The sequence below is a fragment of the Sminthopsis crassicaudata genome, chromosome 1 (assembly GCF_048593235.1).
Source record: "Sminthopsis crassicaudata isolate SCR6 chromosome 1, ASM4859323v1, whole genome shotgun sequence".
NCBI classification, from domain to species: domain Eukaryota; kingdom Metazoa; phylum Chordata; class Mammalia; order Dasyuromorphia; family Dasyuridae; genus Sminthopsis; species Sminthopsis crassicaudata.
Window position 1 is genome coordinate 463,842,071 of NC_133617.1, and position 18,552 is coordinate 463,860,622.

General features: G+C 34.1%; 1 protein-coding gene across 3 annotated transcripts in view; it reads right to left on the reverse strand.

The window, feature by feature from the left end:
• The window catches only part of KIAA1958 (KIAA1958 ortholog), a 234,019-nt gene that overhangs the window by 83,574 nt on the left and 131,893 nt on the right, over window positions 1-18,552 (reverse strand). For 2 of the 3 annotated variants that reach the window (XM_074280865.1, XM_074280866.1), the window contains exons 3-4: window positions 13,318-13,476; window positions 2,416-3,610 (exon numbers count right to left, since the gene is read on the reverse strand). In XM_074280865.1, the coding sequence (XP_074136966.1) occupies window positions 2,416-3,586 (1,171 nt within the window). In that variant the 5' untranslated portion in view covers window positions 3,587-3,610; window positions 13,318-13,476. The remainder of the gene's footprint in view (window positions 1-2,415; window positions 3,611-13,317; window positions 13,477-18,552) is intronic. The other variant, XM_074280863.1, reaches the window with a different exon arrangement.

The following is an 18,552-nucleotide window of genomic DNA, read 5'->3' on the forward strand; positions in this document are numbered from 1 at the left end:
AAAACACTGACAAGGATTACAAGTTATCAAGTCACTATCCCATTGCTACCTCCAAGTAGTAACACTCTAAAATCAATATAAATATAAATGATAAATAAATATAAATTATATAAAGGTGTAGGATCTCCAAAAATCATGTTATAATCTCCATAAGAAACTTTAAAAAAATACAAACTATAAACAAGGATCATATATCTTGATAAAACTATGGAAATTGTAAATTGCTTTGAACAAGGGAAAATTATCTAGGAACATGTCTCTTAAGCCCATCCTCAGAACATTCAAGCATTAACCAGCCTTCAAACACAGTAATTAAGAGACCTTTTCTTAAAGAACTTTGTCACCAAAAAATTTAAACATATTAAAAAACAACTTTTTTACATGAAATCCTAATTTAATGTCAGATCCACCTATGTTGCTGGACAGCATAAGCCTTGCTAAGCAATGCACACAATTTGTGGTACATCTCAGTGATTCTTCTATGTTAGGAATTTTTAAACTGTTTTTTCAAGGGCCTCCTCAGACAATTGGATAAAGGCTAAGGACCCCTTATCAGAATGGTTTTAAATAATGTTTCATTTTAATGCATAAATATTTTATTTTGATGCATAAAATAAAATATACAGGATTGCCAAGGAAACCAATTATTGAAATAAAGATGTAATTTTTTTTCCAGTCAAGTTTACAGATCCCTGGAAATGTCTCTTGGAAGTTGGTGCTTTTGAAGTTTAAAAACCTGATCAAAGTGCATACATTGTACAATGACTGATTTATGTTCTATATTTGGATTGGAATCTTGCATACTTTTCACCTACTTGTCATATATTTATTTATAATACCTATCTGAAAGTAATTATCACCTGAACTCTAGTTCCAACTAGACAACAGTATTTCAGAAACATTGACTATCAGGATTCATAGAATTTAGAGTTGCAAGGATCCTTAAGGATTTTCTAGTTCAAGGGTCCTTAACCTGAGATCCATATTACTAAAGGGATTCCTGAATAGATTTTAGGGAATCTATGAATTTGGATGGGGAAACGTACATTATTGTTATTAAATGGGCGTGGCTTAGGATCTATTGGGGGCCAATTAGAATCAGATTGGTTTGGTTTAAGATCTGGTCCTTAAGAAAGAAATGTAGCCAGTAAATCCCAAGATATTTTGGGAGGAAAAAATGCTTTTAAGAGCATCTCTAGATAAGGGTATGATACCCTATGGGAGGGAGAGAGGGAGAGAGGAAAGAAAGAAGGAAGGAAGGAAGGGAGGGAGGGAAGAAGGAAGGAAAGGAGGGAGGGAGGGAGGGAGAGAGGAAAGAAAGAAGGAAGGAAGGAAGGAAGGAAGGAAGGAAGGAAGGAAGGAAGGAAGGAAGGAAGGAAGGGAGAGAGAAAAGGAGGAAGGGAAGGAGGGAGAGAAGGAGGGAGGGAGGAAGGGAGGGAGGGAGGGAAAAGGGGGGAAGAAGGGAAGGAGGGAAAAAGAGGGAAGAAGGGAGGGAGGAAGGGGGGAAGGGGAGAAGGGAGGGACAGAGAGAGAGAAGGAGGGAGGAAGCTTTGGCTAGAAACCCTCAGGGTTTTCTCCCCACAGATTTACTTATTTATTCAGATTTTTTTTTTTTTTGGACTAGATGAAAGAGGAGATTCTTTGCCTCAATTGTTACCTAGCCTAAATCACTGAATAACTGCAGCCTCAGTCAAACTGAGATCTGTTGAAGACCTTAGCTTAAAAAGGCCAAGGTCTCCCATTTCATCTAGGGTCATCTTCAGTCTTGATCTATATCTGGCTACTGGACCCAGATGGCTCTGAAGGGGAAAGTGAGGCAGATAACCTTGCACAGGCCTCCCTAACTTAAATCCAATTCACTTGCATGTCATGGCCTCACTTAATGTCGTGATGCTATTCAAGAATGAAGAACAAATAACAACATCAATATTTTAAAATATATCATATATATATGTATATATATGTGTGTGTATACATATTAACAGTATATTGTGTATATATACATATATATATACGTATACATAGATATGTCTTTACTTTTACTAAATTCTAACTGAAAACTTAATATTTCCTTCAATTATGAGTTTAAAAATAAAACCAACCACATAAATTATTCTGAGAAGGGGTTCATAGATTTTACCAGACTGCCTAAAGGGTGCATGATAGAAAGAAAGTTAAGAGCTCCTGCTTTAATCTAACTTCCTCATCTTAAAAATGAAGAACCTGAGTCCCAAAGAAGTTCACCAATTTGCCCAAGGACACACAGCTCATTTAGACCCGGAGTTAGAATTCGAATCAAGATGCTGTCTCCTAATTCAGGATTCTCTTCACTATGCCATGCTGCCTTATCTGTAAAATGCCATAAGAAAATTGTACAGAATATTCTGTGTACATAGGATATTAGAGATTTCATACCTGGTACTGTTTGTGCTGTGGCCTCAGTTGTGATGGTAGGAAGAGCCATGGGCTGCTGCTGGCTAGAGCTCACTTCTGGCTCTGTACTAAGTGGGGGTGATAGGGCTACTTCACAGGATGGGACCTGATTGGGTAGAGGTGGTAGTAGCTCCTCAGAAGCCACTTGTTCTTCTTGTCCTGGGATCTGCAGGGCAGATAGAGGAATGCTAATCTGTTTGTTGGAATTGGATGTGCTCACAGGCATCTGAATTGCCACCTGTTGGCTGGTCCCATGGGTACCAGAATGTCCTCGATTAGGTGAAGCCAGGGATACCTTGATGGGCTTCTGGACTGTCTGCCTTGAGATTATGGGTGGAGAAGCAGAGACACTTTGTAGGTCCAGTTCTGTGCTGAGTGCTGGGGTCAAATGTGGAGTTGGTTTGGCTGGTCCAACATAAGAAGGACCAGCATGAGCCTGGGTTTTAGGCTTCGCCATCTGGGTTAATGAGAGTGTGGGGCCATCCACTCCACCTGTTAGTTCAGCGTTTGCCACAATATAATAATCTTCAGGAATCTCTTGCTTGATTTTCTTGACAATGACATCACTGCTGCTTTCATCAATGATCTGTGACTGAGTACTTGAAAGAACTGAAGATGGACAAATTCCAGATCTTTTCCGAGTAATGTTTTGAGATCTTTGGGTCTGGTGTTCAAAGTCACTGTCCTCATCTGTCACAGAAGACTCACAAACCATGTCAAAAAGTGTTGCTTCATCTTCATATTCTTCTACAACTTCATCCAATTCTGATGGCTCACTACAGTAAGAGAAATCACAAGAGTCTCTAGTTCTATTACAATCCAGCTTAGTTTTCACTGGCCTCCCAGGGTATCTTTCTACAGGACTGGTCTGTGTCTCAGAAGGTACACCAATGATACTGGGACTATCAGAATTGAAACTCCTGTTGTCCTGGAAACAGACCCTTTCCTGGGATCCAGCTCTACAAGTGGCTGTCAGGGGCCAATGATAAGCATGGCCAGCACTGCAGCCCCACATTGCTGTCAGGTTGCCATGGGAACCTTCAGAAAGCAAATGTTTCAGATTTGGAATGAGGCTACAAATGGTCCCATGACTATGGGCCCAGCTGACCAGTTTTGAAAGATTTTCTGATGAGGTATGAAGGCAATCCTCCATGTTATAGGATCAACAGCTTCTCTCCTAGAGGGAAAAAGATCAAAATAAAAATCCATTACTACCTGAAACTCTGCCCATACTTTCTCTTCCACCAAATGCATTAGTTTTGCCATAAAAAAAAGAATGAATTATCTAGCACAAATTAAGACTATTTAAAAAAGTGTGGAGAAAGTTTTTTCCACAGAATATTTTGAAGGGACAACCATAAAAATATATTATCAAAAATGTGCTCCAAAAATAAGCTTGTTAAAAGTTAAGTTGTTAAAAACTTAATGCCTGAGGTAAAATAATAGAGGAGAGTTAGAAAGCATTCTAGAACATCACAAAAAAGTAGTGGTTGTGATGCTACAAAGATATCACTGAATAACAGAAATGCTGAAATGTTTAACATATAAAGCTAGGAATCTTAATAATCACCAACAGAAACTGTTTGGAGGAGTTGGGGTTGGGAAGGACCCAGAGACATTCTCAGAAATGGAAGATGGCAAGGGCACTTTCCCTAGTATATTACCAGCTTCAGGACCTGGAAGGATTTTCTAGTTCAAGGGTCCTTAACCTGAGATCCATATTACTAAAGGGATTCCTGAATAGATTTTAGGGAATCTATGAATTTGGATGGGGAAACATAACATTATTGTTATTAAATGGGCTTGGCTTAGGATCTATTGGGGGCCAATTAGAATCAGATTGGTTTGGTTTAAGATCTGGTCCTTAAGAAAGAAATGTAGCCAGTAAATCCCAAGATATTTTGGGCTCAGAAGCTTAAGCCTTCCTAATTTCTAATCTGAACTGGTTCCTCTCACCTTAAGCAACCTTGTGGTCCCCTGCTTTCCAGGACTCATCACATCAATGCTCTGCCCTGTGTGGATACCTGATCAAATTAATACCCATTACACCTAAAAATCCCAAGCTCAAGTGATCCACCAGTCCTAGTATTCCCTGGTAGCAGACATTACAGATGTCTGCCTCCCTGCCCAACCAGTTGTCAAAATATTTTTTAATTAAATTTTTTTTCTAACATTCATTTAAAAAAATTCATTTCCAAATTCCCTTCCTTCCTGCAGCTTGTTCCCCTATAGAAGGCAAAAAAAAAGCCTACAATAAAGTAATGTAAAACATATTTCTATTTACCCACATGGCAAAACAAATAAACAACAGTAACAACAAAAACCAAACCCTAGAAAAATGGGGGGAAAAAGTTTCAATCTATACTCATGAACTCATTAGCTTTCTCTATGGAGGTGAGTAGCATTTTTCATCATGAGTTCTTAGAAATTGTCTTAGATTATTGCATTGATCAGAGTAGCCAAATCTTTAGCAGTTGATCATTGTTACAATTTTACTGTTAACTATATACATTGTTCTCCCAGTTCTGCTCATTTCACTTTCTATCAGTTCATAGAAAACTTCCTAGATTTTTCTGAACCCATGCCCCTTATCATTTCTTATAGTGCAATAGTATTTCTATTACAACCATATACAACAACAGTCACTCCCCAGCTGAAGAGTATTTCTCAGTGTCCAGTTGTTTGCCAGCACAAAAAAGAACTGCTATAAATATTTCTGTTCCTATATGTCCTTTCCTTTTTTCTTTGATTTCTTTGAGTTATACAATTGCTGGATTAAAGGGTATACACAATTTTATAGCCCTTTGAGCCTAGTTAATTGTTCTCTAAAATAATCAAACCAGTTCACAACTCTACCAGCAGTGCACCAGTGTACCTCTTTTTCCACATCTTGTCCAGAATTTTTCAATTAAAAAAAAAGTTCATGTATTTAAGTTTAAGAAAAATTAAAAAAATAAAATCAGATTTGTTTTCAATGACAGTCCACCTCCCCAGCAGCAAGCTTGCTTCACCATGCCCTGTTTATGTTTCTTTTTATTTTTTTTAAACTGACAGATATGCAGTGGATAGAGTCCTGGGCCTAGAGTCTAGAAAGCCTAAATTCAGACCACATATACTTTGCGATCTTGGACAAGTTATTTAGCTTCAGTTTGCTTCCATTTCCTCATCTATAAAATGGGGACAATAATAAAAGCACCTAGCTCCCAAGATTTTCATGAGGATCAAATGAGATAATAATTGCAAAACACTTAGCACAGTGCCTGACACATGGTTGGTAATATAAATAGTAGCTAATTAACATATATACACCTACATGTGTATGTGATATATATATCATATATATGTGATATACATATCATATATATGTATATGCATATATACATATACATAGATGTATGTTATATAACATAACATCATATTTTATTTATGTATACATGTAATTCTATATATAAATATGTGTATATTTTACAATATTATGTGGGCGACTAGTAGCACAGTGGATAGAATATGGGGCCTGGAAACAGGAAGACTCATCTTTTCCAAAGTTCTAATCTGGCCTCAGACACTTACTAGTTATGTGACCTTAGGCAAGTTACTTAACCCAATTTGCTTCAGTTTCCTCATCTAGAAAATAAACTGGAGAAGGAAATGGCAAACTACTCCAGTGTCTTTGTCAAGATAACCTCAGATGGGGTCATAGAGAGTAAGAAATGATACAGCAACAAAATTATTATATTATTTTTATTGCTAATTTTCCCAAATAGCCCAGAGAACAATAAATAGGATTATATGAATATGTGTTGAAAACTATTTATAATATTTTCCATTTAGCAGATTTGCCTAGAAAATATAGAAAATTTTTTAAACAGTCACTCTATCAATCTTTAAACCTTTCCCCCCAACTTTTGCATAAAGAAATAGAATAAAAGCCCCTAAGAACACAACAATAAATCAATAATCTTGGGATAATAAGCACTGAGTTGAGTTGATGCAATGCAGATAATATCTTATCATGTAACTTTTCTGCTTAATGAGTTTCTTATATTACTTATCTTTGGCTATTAAACAATGTAAGTGCTCATATGTTTTCATCTGTAGAAACCAAATTTCTTGAAAATAAACTTTAAAACAATAAGCAAAATAGGATTGAAGGCTATTATGTACTCTTCTATATCAAAAGATGTCTTGGAATTTGCTTTGCTTGACTCTACTTATTTATTATAAGAGAAAGCTTTTATTTTGTGGGAGGAGAGTTGGGGGTAGAAATTAAGAAAGAGACAGAGATGTTTTTAAAAAGAGCATCAATAAATGTTTAAGAAATCCAGATGAGAACAGAAGGAATTTAGAAGAGAAAATGGACAATCACAGAAATATTGTAATTCTCATGTTAAATTTAACATCTACTTTAAAAATAAATAGTATATAATATGAATTATATAATCTTCTTTTGCAGTTCTTTGTATATGGAACCCTTTATGGTTGTTGTTTGTCAAGTTCATAATAAAAAGAAAATTTAGAAGGGAAAAAAGTTGCCTTAGCAAAAAAAGAAAAAAAATCCAAAATCTACCACTTGGTAGTAATTCTTCTGGTGGCAAGCCCTTCTGCTAGATGAGTCTTGATAGGTACAATTCTGAAATTTGGTTAAAACTCACTTTTATAGTTTGGCATCATTTACCGGAGATTATACTATACTAGTTGCTTTTGAGAACCCTCTGTAAGGCAACTTTATAGATTACAACTTTCAAGATAAATTGAATAGCCAAAAGAACAAGAGAAAGATGCATGGTGGATATAAAGAAACTACAGCATGATGTCAATGATAACTTGTATGAAAGAAATATTATAATAAGCATCTCTGAGGACATGTAACAGTAGAAAAATAGAACAGATCAATTAGATAGGCAGAATGAGGAATGATCCATATAGTATAAAATAATAAATGTAGTTCAAGATCTCTAGATCTTCCATAATAGATTAACTAATTTTTCCTTTAATATATAAAAACAGGACAAGGTGAGAAAATGTTGAAGGCGTATAATCAGAATTAGCAATATCCACATATGGACAGGGAGAAATATGTCTAAAACATAGGCTAAATACTTTACAAATATTATCTTGTTTTATCCTACCTTGCAAGGAAGGTGTCTTTTAATATTATTATTTTACAGCTGAAGAAAATGAGGCAGAGGTTAAATGAGACAGAATCTGCACTACAAGGTTAGTAGGTATTTATGGTATTTGAACTAATCTAGCTGCCTTGATCAAAACAGAGGTCTTGCAAAGCAGCTGAGTATGGGTAACCAAATAATTGGTCAACAAACATTTAACTAAGAACCTACTATCTAGCAGCCACTAAGCGGGTACTAGAAGATAGCTGTGAAACAGTCTCTGTCCTCAAAGAACTTACAGTTCTGGATCAGAGAAGAAAGTAAAGAGACATAAATACGCATAAAGGATGGTCTCTAGGTCTTATTGCAGTTTTGAACTTTAATTGCTTAATAAACCTTGGCAGCTATATGGTGCAGTAAATTATGCTTGGAATCAGAAAGAATCATCTTCATAAATTAAAATATGGTCTGAGATACATGCTAACTATGTGACCCTGAGAAAGTCGCTTGATCCTGTTTGGCTAAGTTTCCTCATTTATAAAAAGAGCAGGAGAAAGAAATGACAAATCACTCAAAAGTATCTTTGTCAAGAAAACCCCAAATAGAATCATGAAAAGTCAGATATGCCTGAAATAATTAAAACAAAGCTTTAATAACCAAGATTTTGGGGACACCTATGTAATGGCATAGTTACAGGAAATTTGAAAGGGAAAGCAACTGAAGCATGAGGGAACTAGAAAAAGCTTCATGTAGAAGATGGCAATCATTGGGATGAGTCTTTAAGGAAACTGGTGACTCGAAGAGACAACGCATTGCATTCCAGGCTGGAATACAGATACTGCAAAGGCTGGGAGGGTAAAAAGCTAAAGTTATCATTAGAGGGAGAAACAATGAAGTGGAACTTTCAGAATACTAGAAACTACATTTCTAGTCATGGCAACCAAAGGCAGCTTATAGTGTTTTTGTAAAAGATAATAGTTTCTCTTCAATGGGAAAATTATATTAGACTGTGGAAGAGGGGAAAAATACATATATATATATACATATATATATATATACACATATATATATATATGTACATATATATATATATGTACATATATATATATAATATAATATAAAACAAAAACAAAAAACAGATCTTTGAGACCAGGACTGGTGGTTTCATTAGTCAACATTTTATTCTTTCTGTTTCATTGTAGGGCCCATTTTCTCTGCATGGTGGGGAAATGAGGCTAGAAAAAACAAGCCAAGTGTGATCCTAGTAACAGAAGCACTATTATCTGAAGGCTAGCCTCACATCTCAAAAGTAAGCCATGTTATACAAATATGATTTGCATTAACCCTTCCTCCCACACATATATCCTTCTATCTCCTGACAAGTATCTGTAGCTCCTAAAAGGGTATTCACAATACTTTCCTTGTATACCTTTTCCCCTTTTCTGGAAAGCAGTGCACAATAGCTTGCAGTCATATGGTCTGAATATACCAAAGAGGTATATTCTGAAAGGAAACAGGCCTAAAAATAGACAACAAAAATTGGAAACTGATATAGGTAACACCAAAGGAAGTATGTTTTTTTGTTTGTTTTTTTTCTCAATAGCATTTTATTTTTTCCAAATACACATAAAGATAATTTTCAACATTCATTTTTATTACATTTTCGTGTTCCAATTTTTTCTGCCTTCCTTCATTATTTCCCCCCTTCCTGAGGCAACAAACAGTCTCATGGCATAGGTTAAACATGTAGAATCCTTTTAAACATATTTCCATATTTGTCATGTTGTGCAAGAAAATTCAGACCAAAAGGAAAAAAAAAGACACAAGAAAGAAAAAGCAAACAAAAGTGAAAATACTATGCTTTGATCCACACTCAGTCTCTATAGTTCTCTTTTTTGGATGCAGATAATATTTAAAAGTATGTTTGTTAACATAGGGCCAAAAAACTGGCTGGTAGAACTACTAATAAAAAGTCCCTTATAACTTTGATCAATTCTGCTAAAAATAGGGGCAGCTAGGTGAAGCAGTGGATAGAGCACCAGCCCTGAATTCAAGAGAACCTGAGTTCAAATTTGGTCTCAGACACTTGACACTTCCTAGCTGTGTAACCCTGGGCAAGTCACTTAACCCCAATTGCCTCAGCCACCAAAAAAAAAAAATCTGCTGAAAATTTATTTTTTTTCCCTTCTAATTTCTGAACTATGGAGAAAGGAAGGAATGACCAATAAAAAGAGGGAAAAAGAGAGAGAGAGAGAGATAAGCCAGATTATTTGGTTTTCCTTGGTTCTTTCCATTCCATCAATCAGATTTTTCATGATGGAGTTGGAAAAAGAAGACTATGCAAATCACACTCTAATAGTCATCTTAAAAAAAGAATGAGTGTCTAGAGGAGAATGAAGTATGTGGTTAAATTGATAATAGGCAACATATAATAATACATGTAATTGAATACATAATAATAACTAGCATTAATAGAATACTTTAATATTTGGAGAATAGTTTACATGCATTATCTCATTTGAATGATAATAAAATTCTATATGTGGGGGGGAAACTAGGTGGCATAGTAGATAGAGCACTAGCCCTGAAATTAGGAGGACCTGAGTTCAAATCAGATTTCAAACATATAACACTTCCTGGCTATGTGACCCTGGACAAGTCACTTAATCCCATTGCCTCAGGGGGAAAAAAAAGAAAATTCTATATGTGCTATTATTATTATTACCATTTTCCAGATGAATAAACTAAAACACAAAGAGCTAAGTGACTTTCCCAGAGTCACAAACTGTCTGAGGTAGGATTTGAACTCAGGTTTTCTTAATTCCAATGCCACCATACCTCTAATAATATCTTTGTGACGGTCTTATTTTCCATTGAGGCACTTACTCCTGATGGAGGCAGTGAGGTGGTGCTTGGAGTTAAGACGATCTATGTTCAGATCCTGCCTCAGGCACTTACCAACTGTATGGTGCTGCTGAGCAAGTCACTTAACTTTGTTTGCTTCAGTTTTCTCATCTGTAAAATGGAGGTAATAGCAGCTATCTCTCATGGTTGTTGTGAGAATCAAATGAGATCATATAATTATCCCTTCCAAACTGTGACTTTCTCCATTGTGATTTTTCTCTTTTTTCCCCTCAATAGTATTTTATTTTTCCAAATACACATATAGTTTCCAATATTCATTTCTGTAAATTTTGCGTTTCAAATTTTCCCCTCCCTCTTTTACTTCCTCCTCTCCAACAAGCAATTTGATATAGGTAAATTATTTTACATGTTTTCCATAATTGCCATGCTGTACAAGAAAAATCAGACCAAAAATGAAAAAATCCCCATTATGGTTTGTATAACCATACAAGTTGGTATAAGAAATTAAATAAAAATTTTGGAGGAATTTTGTGGAAACTGTAAAAGCTAGTAAATACACAGAAAAAAGTTTAGAAACTCTGAGATTCATAAAATATGTGAATTGTATAATATTGACATTTTAATATCATAATAATTCAGACTTCTCTGGTATGAGGAGAGAACCAAAAAAAATTTACATGGATTTTCCAGATTACAGGGTAACCCCCTCTAACTCCCATAATATGTAATTGTAAAGCCCTTAGCAAAGTGCCTAGAACATAATAAATACGATATGTTAGCTATTAATATTATTATAGACAAGAGCTACAATGTACTCATGAACTAAGCTTTTCACCATTCCATTCTTCAGAAAAGGAGAGTTTATTCTATAAAGATTTACTATATATGATTAGATTCCCTATAGGAGCTATGGAAAAAATCTCATGACTTCAAGTTCTCTGTCTTATCTCTAGAAAATAGCTAGAAAGATCATGGTTGGTAACAGGGTCTGGTTGTATTTGGAGAAAATGCAATATTCCTCTATACTTTCTGGCTCCACCAGCAAACAAAGCCTTCCCTATGACAACAAAAGGTGCCAACCTCCATAATGTATCCAGGAACAAGGCCTGAAGCCTAAACAACATAAACATTAACATAAAAAAATTTCATGTAGAACATGAGGGATGTAGGAAGTGGTCACCCCCCTTAAATTTACTAGACACTTCTATGGTACAAAGGAGATGATCTTGTCAAGTGCAATTATCTCCAAGGTGTTTGTATAGCTTTAAGTCTTAATATAAGATTTAAATGTATATTATGAATTTGGGGACACTTTGTTCAAAAATTATAGGCTATTTTTGTGTGCTGCATGCATGTTTAGGGTTGAAGTCTAGTGTGTGTGTGTGTGTGTGTATGTGTGTGTATGTATGTTTATATTTATACATACACATCACTTTAAATTTTTATTTATTTGTTGATATATATTAGAACTGTAATTATTATAATATAATTAAATATATTATAATGAATATATTGTATATAAGCAGAGTACTAAACTACATTTCAAAGTGGTCAAAATCCCAGAGAAGTGCCAAGCAACAACATCCCCAGTTTGAGATGCTGTAGTCACCATTCTCTTTTTCAGGCAGCAGCCATTTTTGGTGCTATCTTTGAAACAGCATCAAGAAACCTCCTCATAGATAGCAACAGCGGCTACTAGAATCTGGGGTGATTTGGGAATCAATAGGGTAAGTAAGGAGCATTTATAAACTGCCTATTGGACAGAACTTAATTTAAGACAAATTAGAGAAATAATATGAGGACTTCTTACTTTGTAACTAAAGTCCCTTATTTAAGGGAAGCAAGATGGTGTCTTGGAATGGCACTTGAATAGGAATCAGAGAACCTGAGTATAAATCTTGGCTCTGTCACTGCCCACTTTGGGGGGAAATCACCAGGGCTCTGCTTGAGTTTTCTTTCTTGTAAAAATGAGACAAGGCAGGACAAGAGTAATTCACTCAAACTGAAATATAAATGGATCTAAGTGAGCAGCCAAAAGACTAGAAAACCACAAATTAACATTATCTATGTTCATTTTAAAGTTATTTTTCTACTTAATTATCTATCCATTTGTTTTGCTAAACATTTCCCAATTACATCTTAATCTGGTTCAGGCATGCTTGAGAATTTTGCTGGTGTGAAGGCTTATGCACCAGGAGTTTAATATTTCTGGACTAAATGGTCTCTAAGATCCTTTTCAGCTCTACATCTATAATTATATGAAAGAGAGCAAAAGATAGCCTTCTTTAGTGGATAGAGTCAGGAAGATTTGAGTTAAGTTCTATTTCTGACACATACTGGTTGTGTGACTCTAGGGCATTATCATAACCTCTCAGTGTACATACAGAATAGCTCACTTGCTCCTCTGCATTGATAGAGTAGAGATTCTTGCTAGAAGACATCTATATTAAAAAACTCATAGAACCAGACCAAATCCATATGAAAATGAAACAAGTACAAAAAGGTTATGGGACTATCCAGCTTTGAAAGCTACATTTTGACGAATATTTGAGGGGATGTGGGAAAACTGGGACACTGATGCATTGCTGATAGAATTGTGAAATGATCCAGCCATTCTGAAGAGCAATTTAGAACTATGCTCAAAAAGTTATCAAACTGTGAATACCCTTTGATATAGCAGTGTTATTACTAGGCTTACATCACAAAGATATATTAAAGAAGGGAAAGGGACCCATATGTGCAAAAATGTTTATGGCAGCCCTTTTTGTAATGGCTGGAAACTGGAAATTGAATGGATGCCCATCAACTGGAGAATGACTGAATAAATTATGGTATATGAATATTATATAATATTATTGTTCTATAAGAAATGGCCAGCAGGATGAATACAGAGAGGCTTGGAGAGACTTACATGAACTGATGCTGAGTGAAATGAGCAGAATCAGGAGATCATTATACACTTCAACAACAATACTGTATGAGGATGTATTCTGATGGAAGTGGAAATCTTCAATAATGAGAGGATCCAAATCAGTTCCAATTGATCTGTAATGAACAGAACCAGCTACACCTAGAGAAAGAACACTGGGAAATGAGTACGGACTACAACATAGCATTCCCACTCTTTCTGCTATTGTTTGCTTGCATTTTTGTTTTTTTCTTCTTAGGTTATTTTTACCTTCTTTCTAAATCCAATCTTCCTTTTGCAACAAGACAACTGTATAAATATGTATACATATATTGTATACAACGTATACCTTAATATATTTAACATGTATGAGACAACCTGCCATCTAGGGGAGGGAGTGGAGGAAAGGAGAAGTTGAAACAGAACTTTTTACAAGAGTCAATGTTGAAAAATTACTGATGCATATGTTTTGTATATAAAAAGTTATTTTAAAAAAGCTTTATATACCACTAGAACATAAAAACAAGCTATGCATAATAAAGATCTTTGGCTTTACATATATTTCTCTTTTTCTGTTCTACTATGTACATGGAAATTTCCATTTTAAAAATAACATAAAAATAGAAATTTAAAAAGCAATAATAAAACAAACAGATTATATTATTTATTTTCACTTAGGAAAAATTTTATTTCAAATGTTTCTTCTCAGTGGGGATGAGAGAGTGGGGAGGGAGAACGGGATTCAATTTGGAACTCAAAGTTTTAAAAACAAATGTTAGGCAATATTTCACATGTAAAATAAAAAAATAAAAATATCAAATAAACAAATGGACAAAAAATTATACATTTCTCAGTCAATAAACAATTATTAAGTGCATACTATGTTAAAGTACTGCATTAACCAGCAACAAGTTTGTTTTTAGATTGAGTCAATTCTTAACTTCACTTGCAATGATTTTGCTTAATGACTTTTAGTTTTTACCCTTTTGGGAGTGGAGGTGGGAGTAATGGTAGGGGTAAGGAAACAGAACTTTTTAGTGCCTTCTTTTACTCTATGAAAACCCAATAACTGGTGTAACATGGTGGGGGAAAGACTAATAGAAGGAATCCAACAGTTGCTGTTCTAGTTGTATCTAACTTTTCATGACTCCTTTTGAAGTTTTCTTGACAAAGATATTGGATTGGTTTGCCATTTCCTTCTCTAGCTCATTTTACAGCTGATGAAACTGAGATAAAACAGAGTTAAGTGATTTACTCAGAATCACACATTTGTAAATATCTGAGATGGAATTTGAACTACAGTTTCTCTGATTCCAGGCTCAGAGCTCTATCCACTGTGCCATATAGGTGTCTGAATCCAGCAGATAAAAGTTAAATATATCGACTAATCACATTTTCTTTAATTTTGTTTATTTATTTAATATTTCCCCATAGTTACATTCAAAACAAAACAAAAATTACATTTGTTTCTAAAATTTATGAGTTCTAAGTTTTCTCTCTTAACCCCACACACAATTAAGAAACCATTTGTGAAGTTATGCAAAACACATATTTTCTTTCAAGGAGTTCCTAAAAAAATTTCATAGAACTCAAAGTGGGGATTACTGGAAATATTCTGAAAATTACTGCCACTTAAGTTGATAGACCCATTGACTAGTAGAACTAGAAAGAAAACAAAAGTTCAGAAATAATTCTGACCCTTGTATTGATTAGAAAAAGGAGAATAACTTTTTTTTGTCCTCTATTTGACTAATAACAGCAGTTGGTAGAACCAAAGAAACTTATTATATAACACATTCCTCCCCTATCTTCTACTAACTTGGAACAATCTATATAGTATCCTGAATATTGAAATATATTTAAGTAATTGGAGTGTTAAAAAGCTTTAGCAATGAAAAAAAATTTAAATCTTTAAGTATGAAAATACAGGAGGAAGAAATGATTCAATAAAAACATCACTATGGAACATCAGTAAAAAGGGAAATTTAAAACAAACTTTCAGACTGAAAAAAAATCCTAAATTTTATAAAGTAGCTTTCAATTCACAAAGTATTTCTGTGTGAATTGAATAAATAAGTGAAATTATTCAAATGGGGCTCACAAAGTGGCAATTCAGAACTCAGAATCTGATTTCATTTCAATATGGATCATTATTAGTTTTCAAATGATCATTTTAATTTTGCAATTTTATCTTCTCAAGAATATTGTCATATGTAACAAAGCAGATAAGTTTAAACTTATATTGATTGTCTTTTAAAATATCATCTACAATTCCTAATCTTCCATCCCTTTCCCTATCCTAGAAAGCCAGCCCTTATAACAGATATAAAAGGGCAGGGAAGGGAAAGCAGTTGAATAAAATATATAACCAGTTCATCAACCAAGCCAGACATTTTATGCAGTTTTTCCCATTCATTATTCCCTGACCTCTATAAAGGAGGAAGAGAAGTATATTTAATATCTGTTCTTGGAGTAAGCAGATAAATCTTTAAAACATTTTAAAGCTAGGATTCTTTTAACTCTTAATTTTTAAGGTGGTTACTTTAATACTTGTGAAAATAAATTTACTTTAAAAAAATTCTCTGGACTATTTCATCTTCTTTGAAATTCATTGAAATGAGATTGAAATTTGAAAAACTACTTTAAAAAAAGGTAATGAGCTCCATAAATTCCTGATAATGTCCCAGTATGAGCATCATGTAATCTATATGTAAGGCCTGCTTATGTGCAAATAAGTGGCTACTTCTATGAATGGTCAGATGTATTATGCCAAAATTCAAAGAACTATTGAACGCTATTCAAAGCCAGAATTAACTAACTCTTGCTCAACTGAAATAACTTCAATTGCTTTTTTCCTCCCTTTCCAAGCTATTTGCATTAAATAGAATGTTATAGGCACTGTCTGATGATGGATTCACTTTTTTTTTTGTCACCCTCCTTAGTTTAATTCTATGTAACCTGACATCACCTTTACTATAAAAGCCTTCTTCCTCAATACAATGAATTTTAGTTATTCTGAAACACCAAAATTGTAATTCAAATCTTTGGATTCCATCTGCTCATTTGTACATAGGCTAAATGAGGGTTCCAAGTTCCATACTACATACAATATGACTATTTATATGGACATCACAATGATTCCATACATAATTTAACATGGTGGAGACAATTAATTGTTCCTAAGGTAAATAAATAGCTTATAGATTGTAGATGTCTTTTGAACAGCTTTTCATCAAAAATGCTCTAAATCATTATTGATTAGAAAACAATTCTGAATATCACTTTACACCTATCAGGTTGACTAAGATGACAGAAAAAGATAATGATAAATATTGGAAGAGATGTGGGAAAACTGGGACAATAATGTATTGTTGGTGAAGGTGTGAATTGATCCAACCATTCTGGAGAATATTTGGAACTAGTCAAAGGACTATCAAACTGTGCATATCCTTTGAAAGGGGGAAGGACCAACATGTTCAAAAATGTTTGTAGCAGTTCTTTTTGTAGTGGCAAAAAATCGGAAATTGAGTGGATGCCTATCAGTTGGGGAATAGCTAAATAAGTTATGGTATATGAGTGTAATAGAATAGTATAATTCTATAAAAAATGAGGAGCAGGCTGATTTCAAAAAAGTCTGGAAAGACTTACATGGGCTGATTCCGAGTGAAATGAGCAGAAGCAAGAGATCATTTTACTTAGTAACAGCAAGATTATGTGCTAATTAGCTGTGATAGACTTGACTCTTCTTAGCAATGCCTTAATTCAAGACAATTCCAATAGACTTGGAATGAAAAATGCCATCTGTATCCAGAGAGAAAACTATGGAAACTGAATATGGATTGAAACATTGTATTTTCATCTTTATTTGATTGTTTGCTTTTTCTTTTTTTCTGGTTTTTTTTTCCTTTTTTGGTCTTATTTTTCTTGCAAAACATGGAAAATATGGAAATATGTTTTGAAGGATTATATATGTTTAACCTGTATCAGATTGTTTGCTGTCTTGGGGAAAGAGGAGGGAGCTAGAAAAATTTGGAACACAAAATCTTACAACAATGAATGTTTAAAACAATCATTGTATGTATTTGGAGAAATAAAATACTATTTGGGGGGAAAATTTCATGAGATCACAGAGTGTATGGAAAAGAATAGGGTATAAGAAGGCTGGAAATATAGGGAGAGGCTAGGTATTAAAGGGTTTTGAACACCAAAAAGAGGATTTTATATTTGGTTCTAGAAGTAATAAGAAGTCAAATGAAGTTTACTGAGAAGAAGGGGTAATATTGTTAGACCTATGCTTTCAGAAAATCTCTTTGACAGACAGACATCAGACTTAAAAATTCAGCAAAATTATGTTCTTGCAGGGCCAGTGTTCAAGAATTGCATGGTCCCATAGAATCTTGTCAATCTAACACAATGTTTTGAAAATAATCAGTCTTCCATATAATTGCATTAATTTGATTTTGAAATAGGTCAAAAGACCAATGGCAAAATTCCAGAAGCTAGATATGAAACAAAGGCTGAAAGCTATAAACAGAGAAAGGAAGATGGATTTTGCATTGGTATTTATGTAAAATAAGTTTTTGAACTTCCTTTTTTGAGTTTAGATCCCCACTTTCTTGCTGTTGTACCCTTTAAACATTAAAAATGCTTGGTAACATATCCAAAAGATTCAGTGGATTTCAGCTTACAGAAAGTTTATCATTTCAAGCAAAAAGCTCTGAATAGAGAAAAGAAGGACTATGTCCTCATTACATGCAATTTTGGAATCCCTTTATGGTACACCTGTACTCCAAATTTTCATGCAAAATTTTCTGTTGATATCTAAAATAGGAGTTAAAGTTATTCCCTATTTCTTTTGAGACTTGTTTTATATCATCATATAGATATCCACAAAAGTGGTTCTTGATACTGCAAAGAGTTCTCTCAAACAGACATTGTATATTACTATATCTCCAAATCATGACTCCTTATAATAATTGCTAAGAACAAACACAATGTGGTGCAGAGGAGAAAGTCCTGGATTTGGATTCAGAATGAATAATGAAAATGAATAAAAAAGCATGTAGTGTTAATACTAAAAAGATGAGGTACATCAACTGACACAATTTTTAAAAAATTTTTATGATAATTTTTCCTATCTATGCAAATTCACTTTAAGTACAAATAATTACAAGTAGAAATCATAATATTACTTTGAAATAATTTTATCCTACTTTATTTTTATTGCATTATGTATTT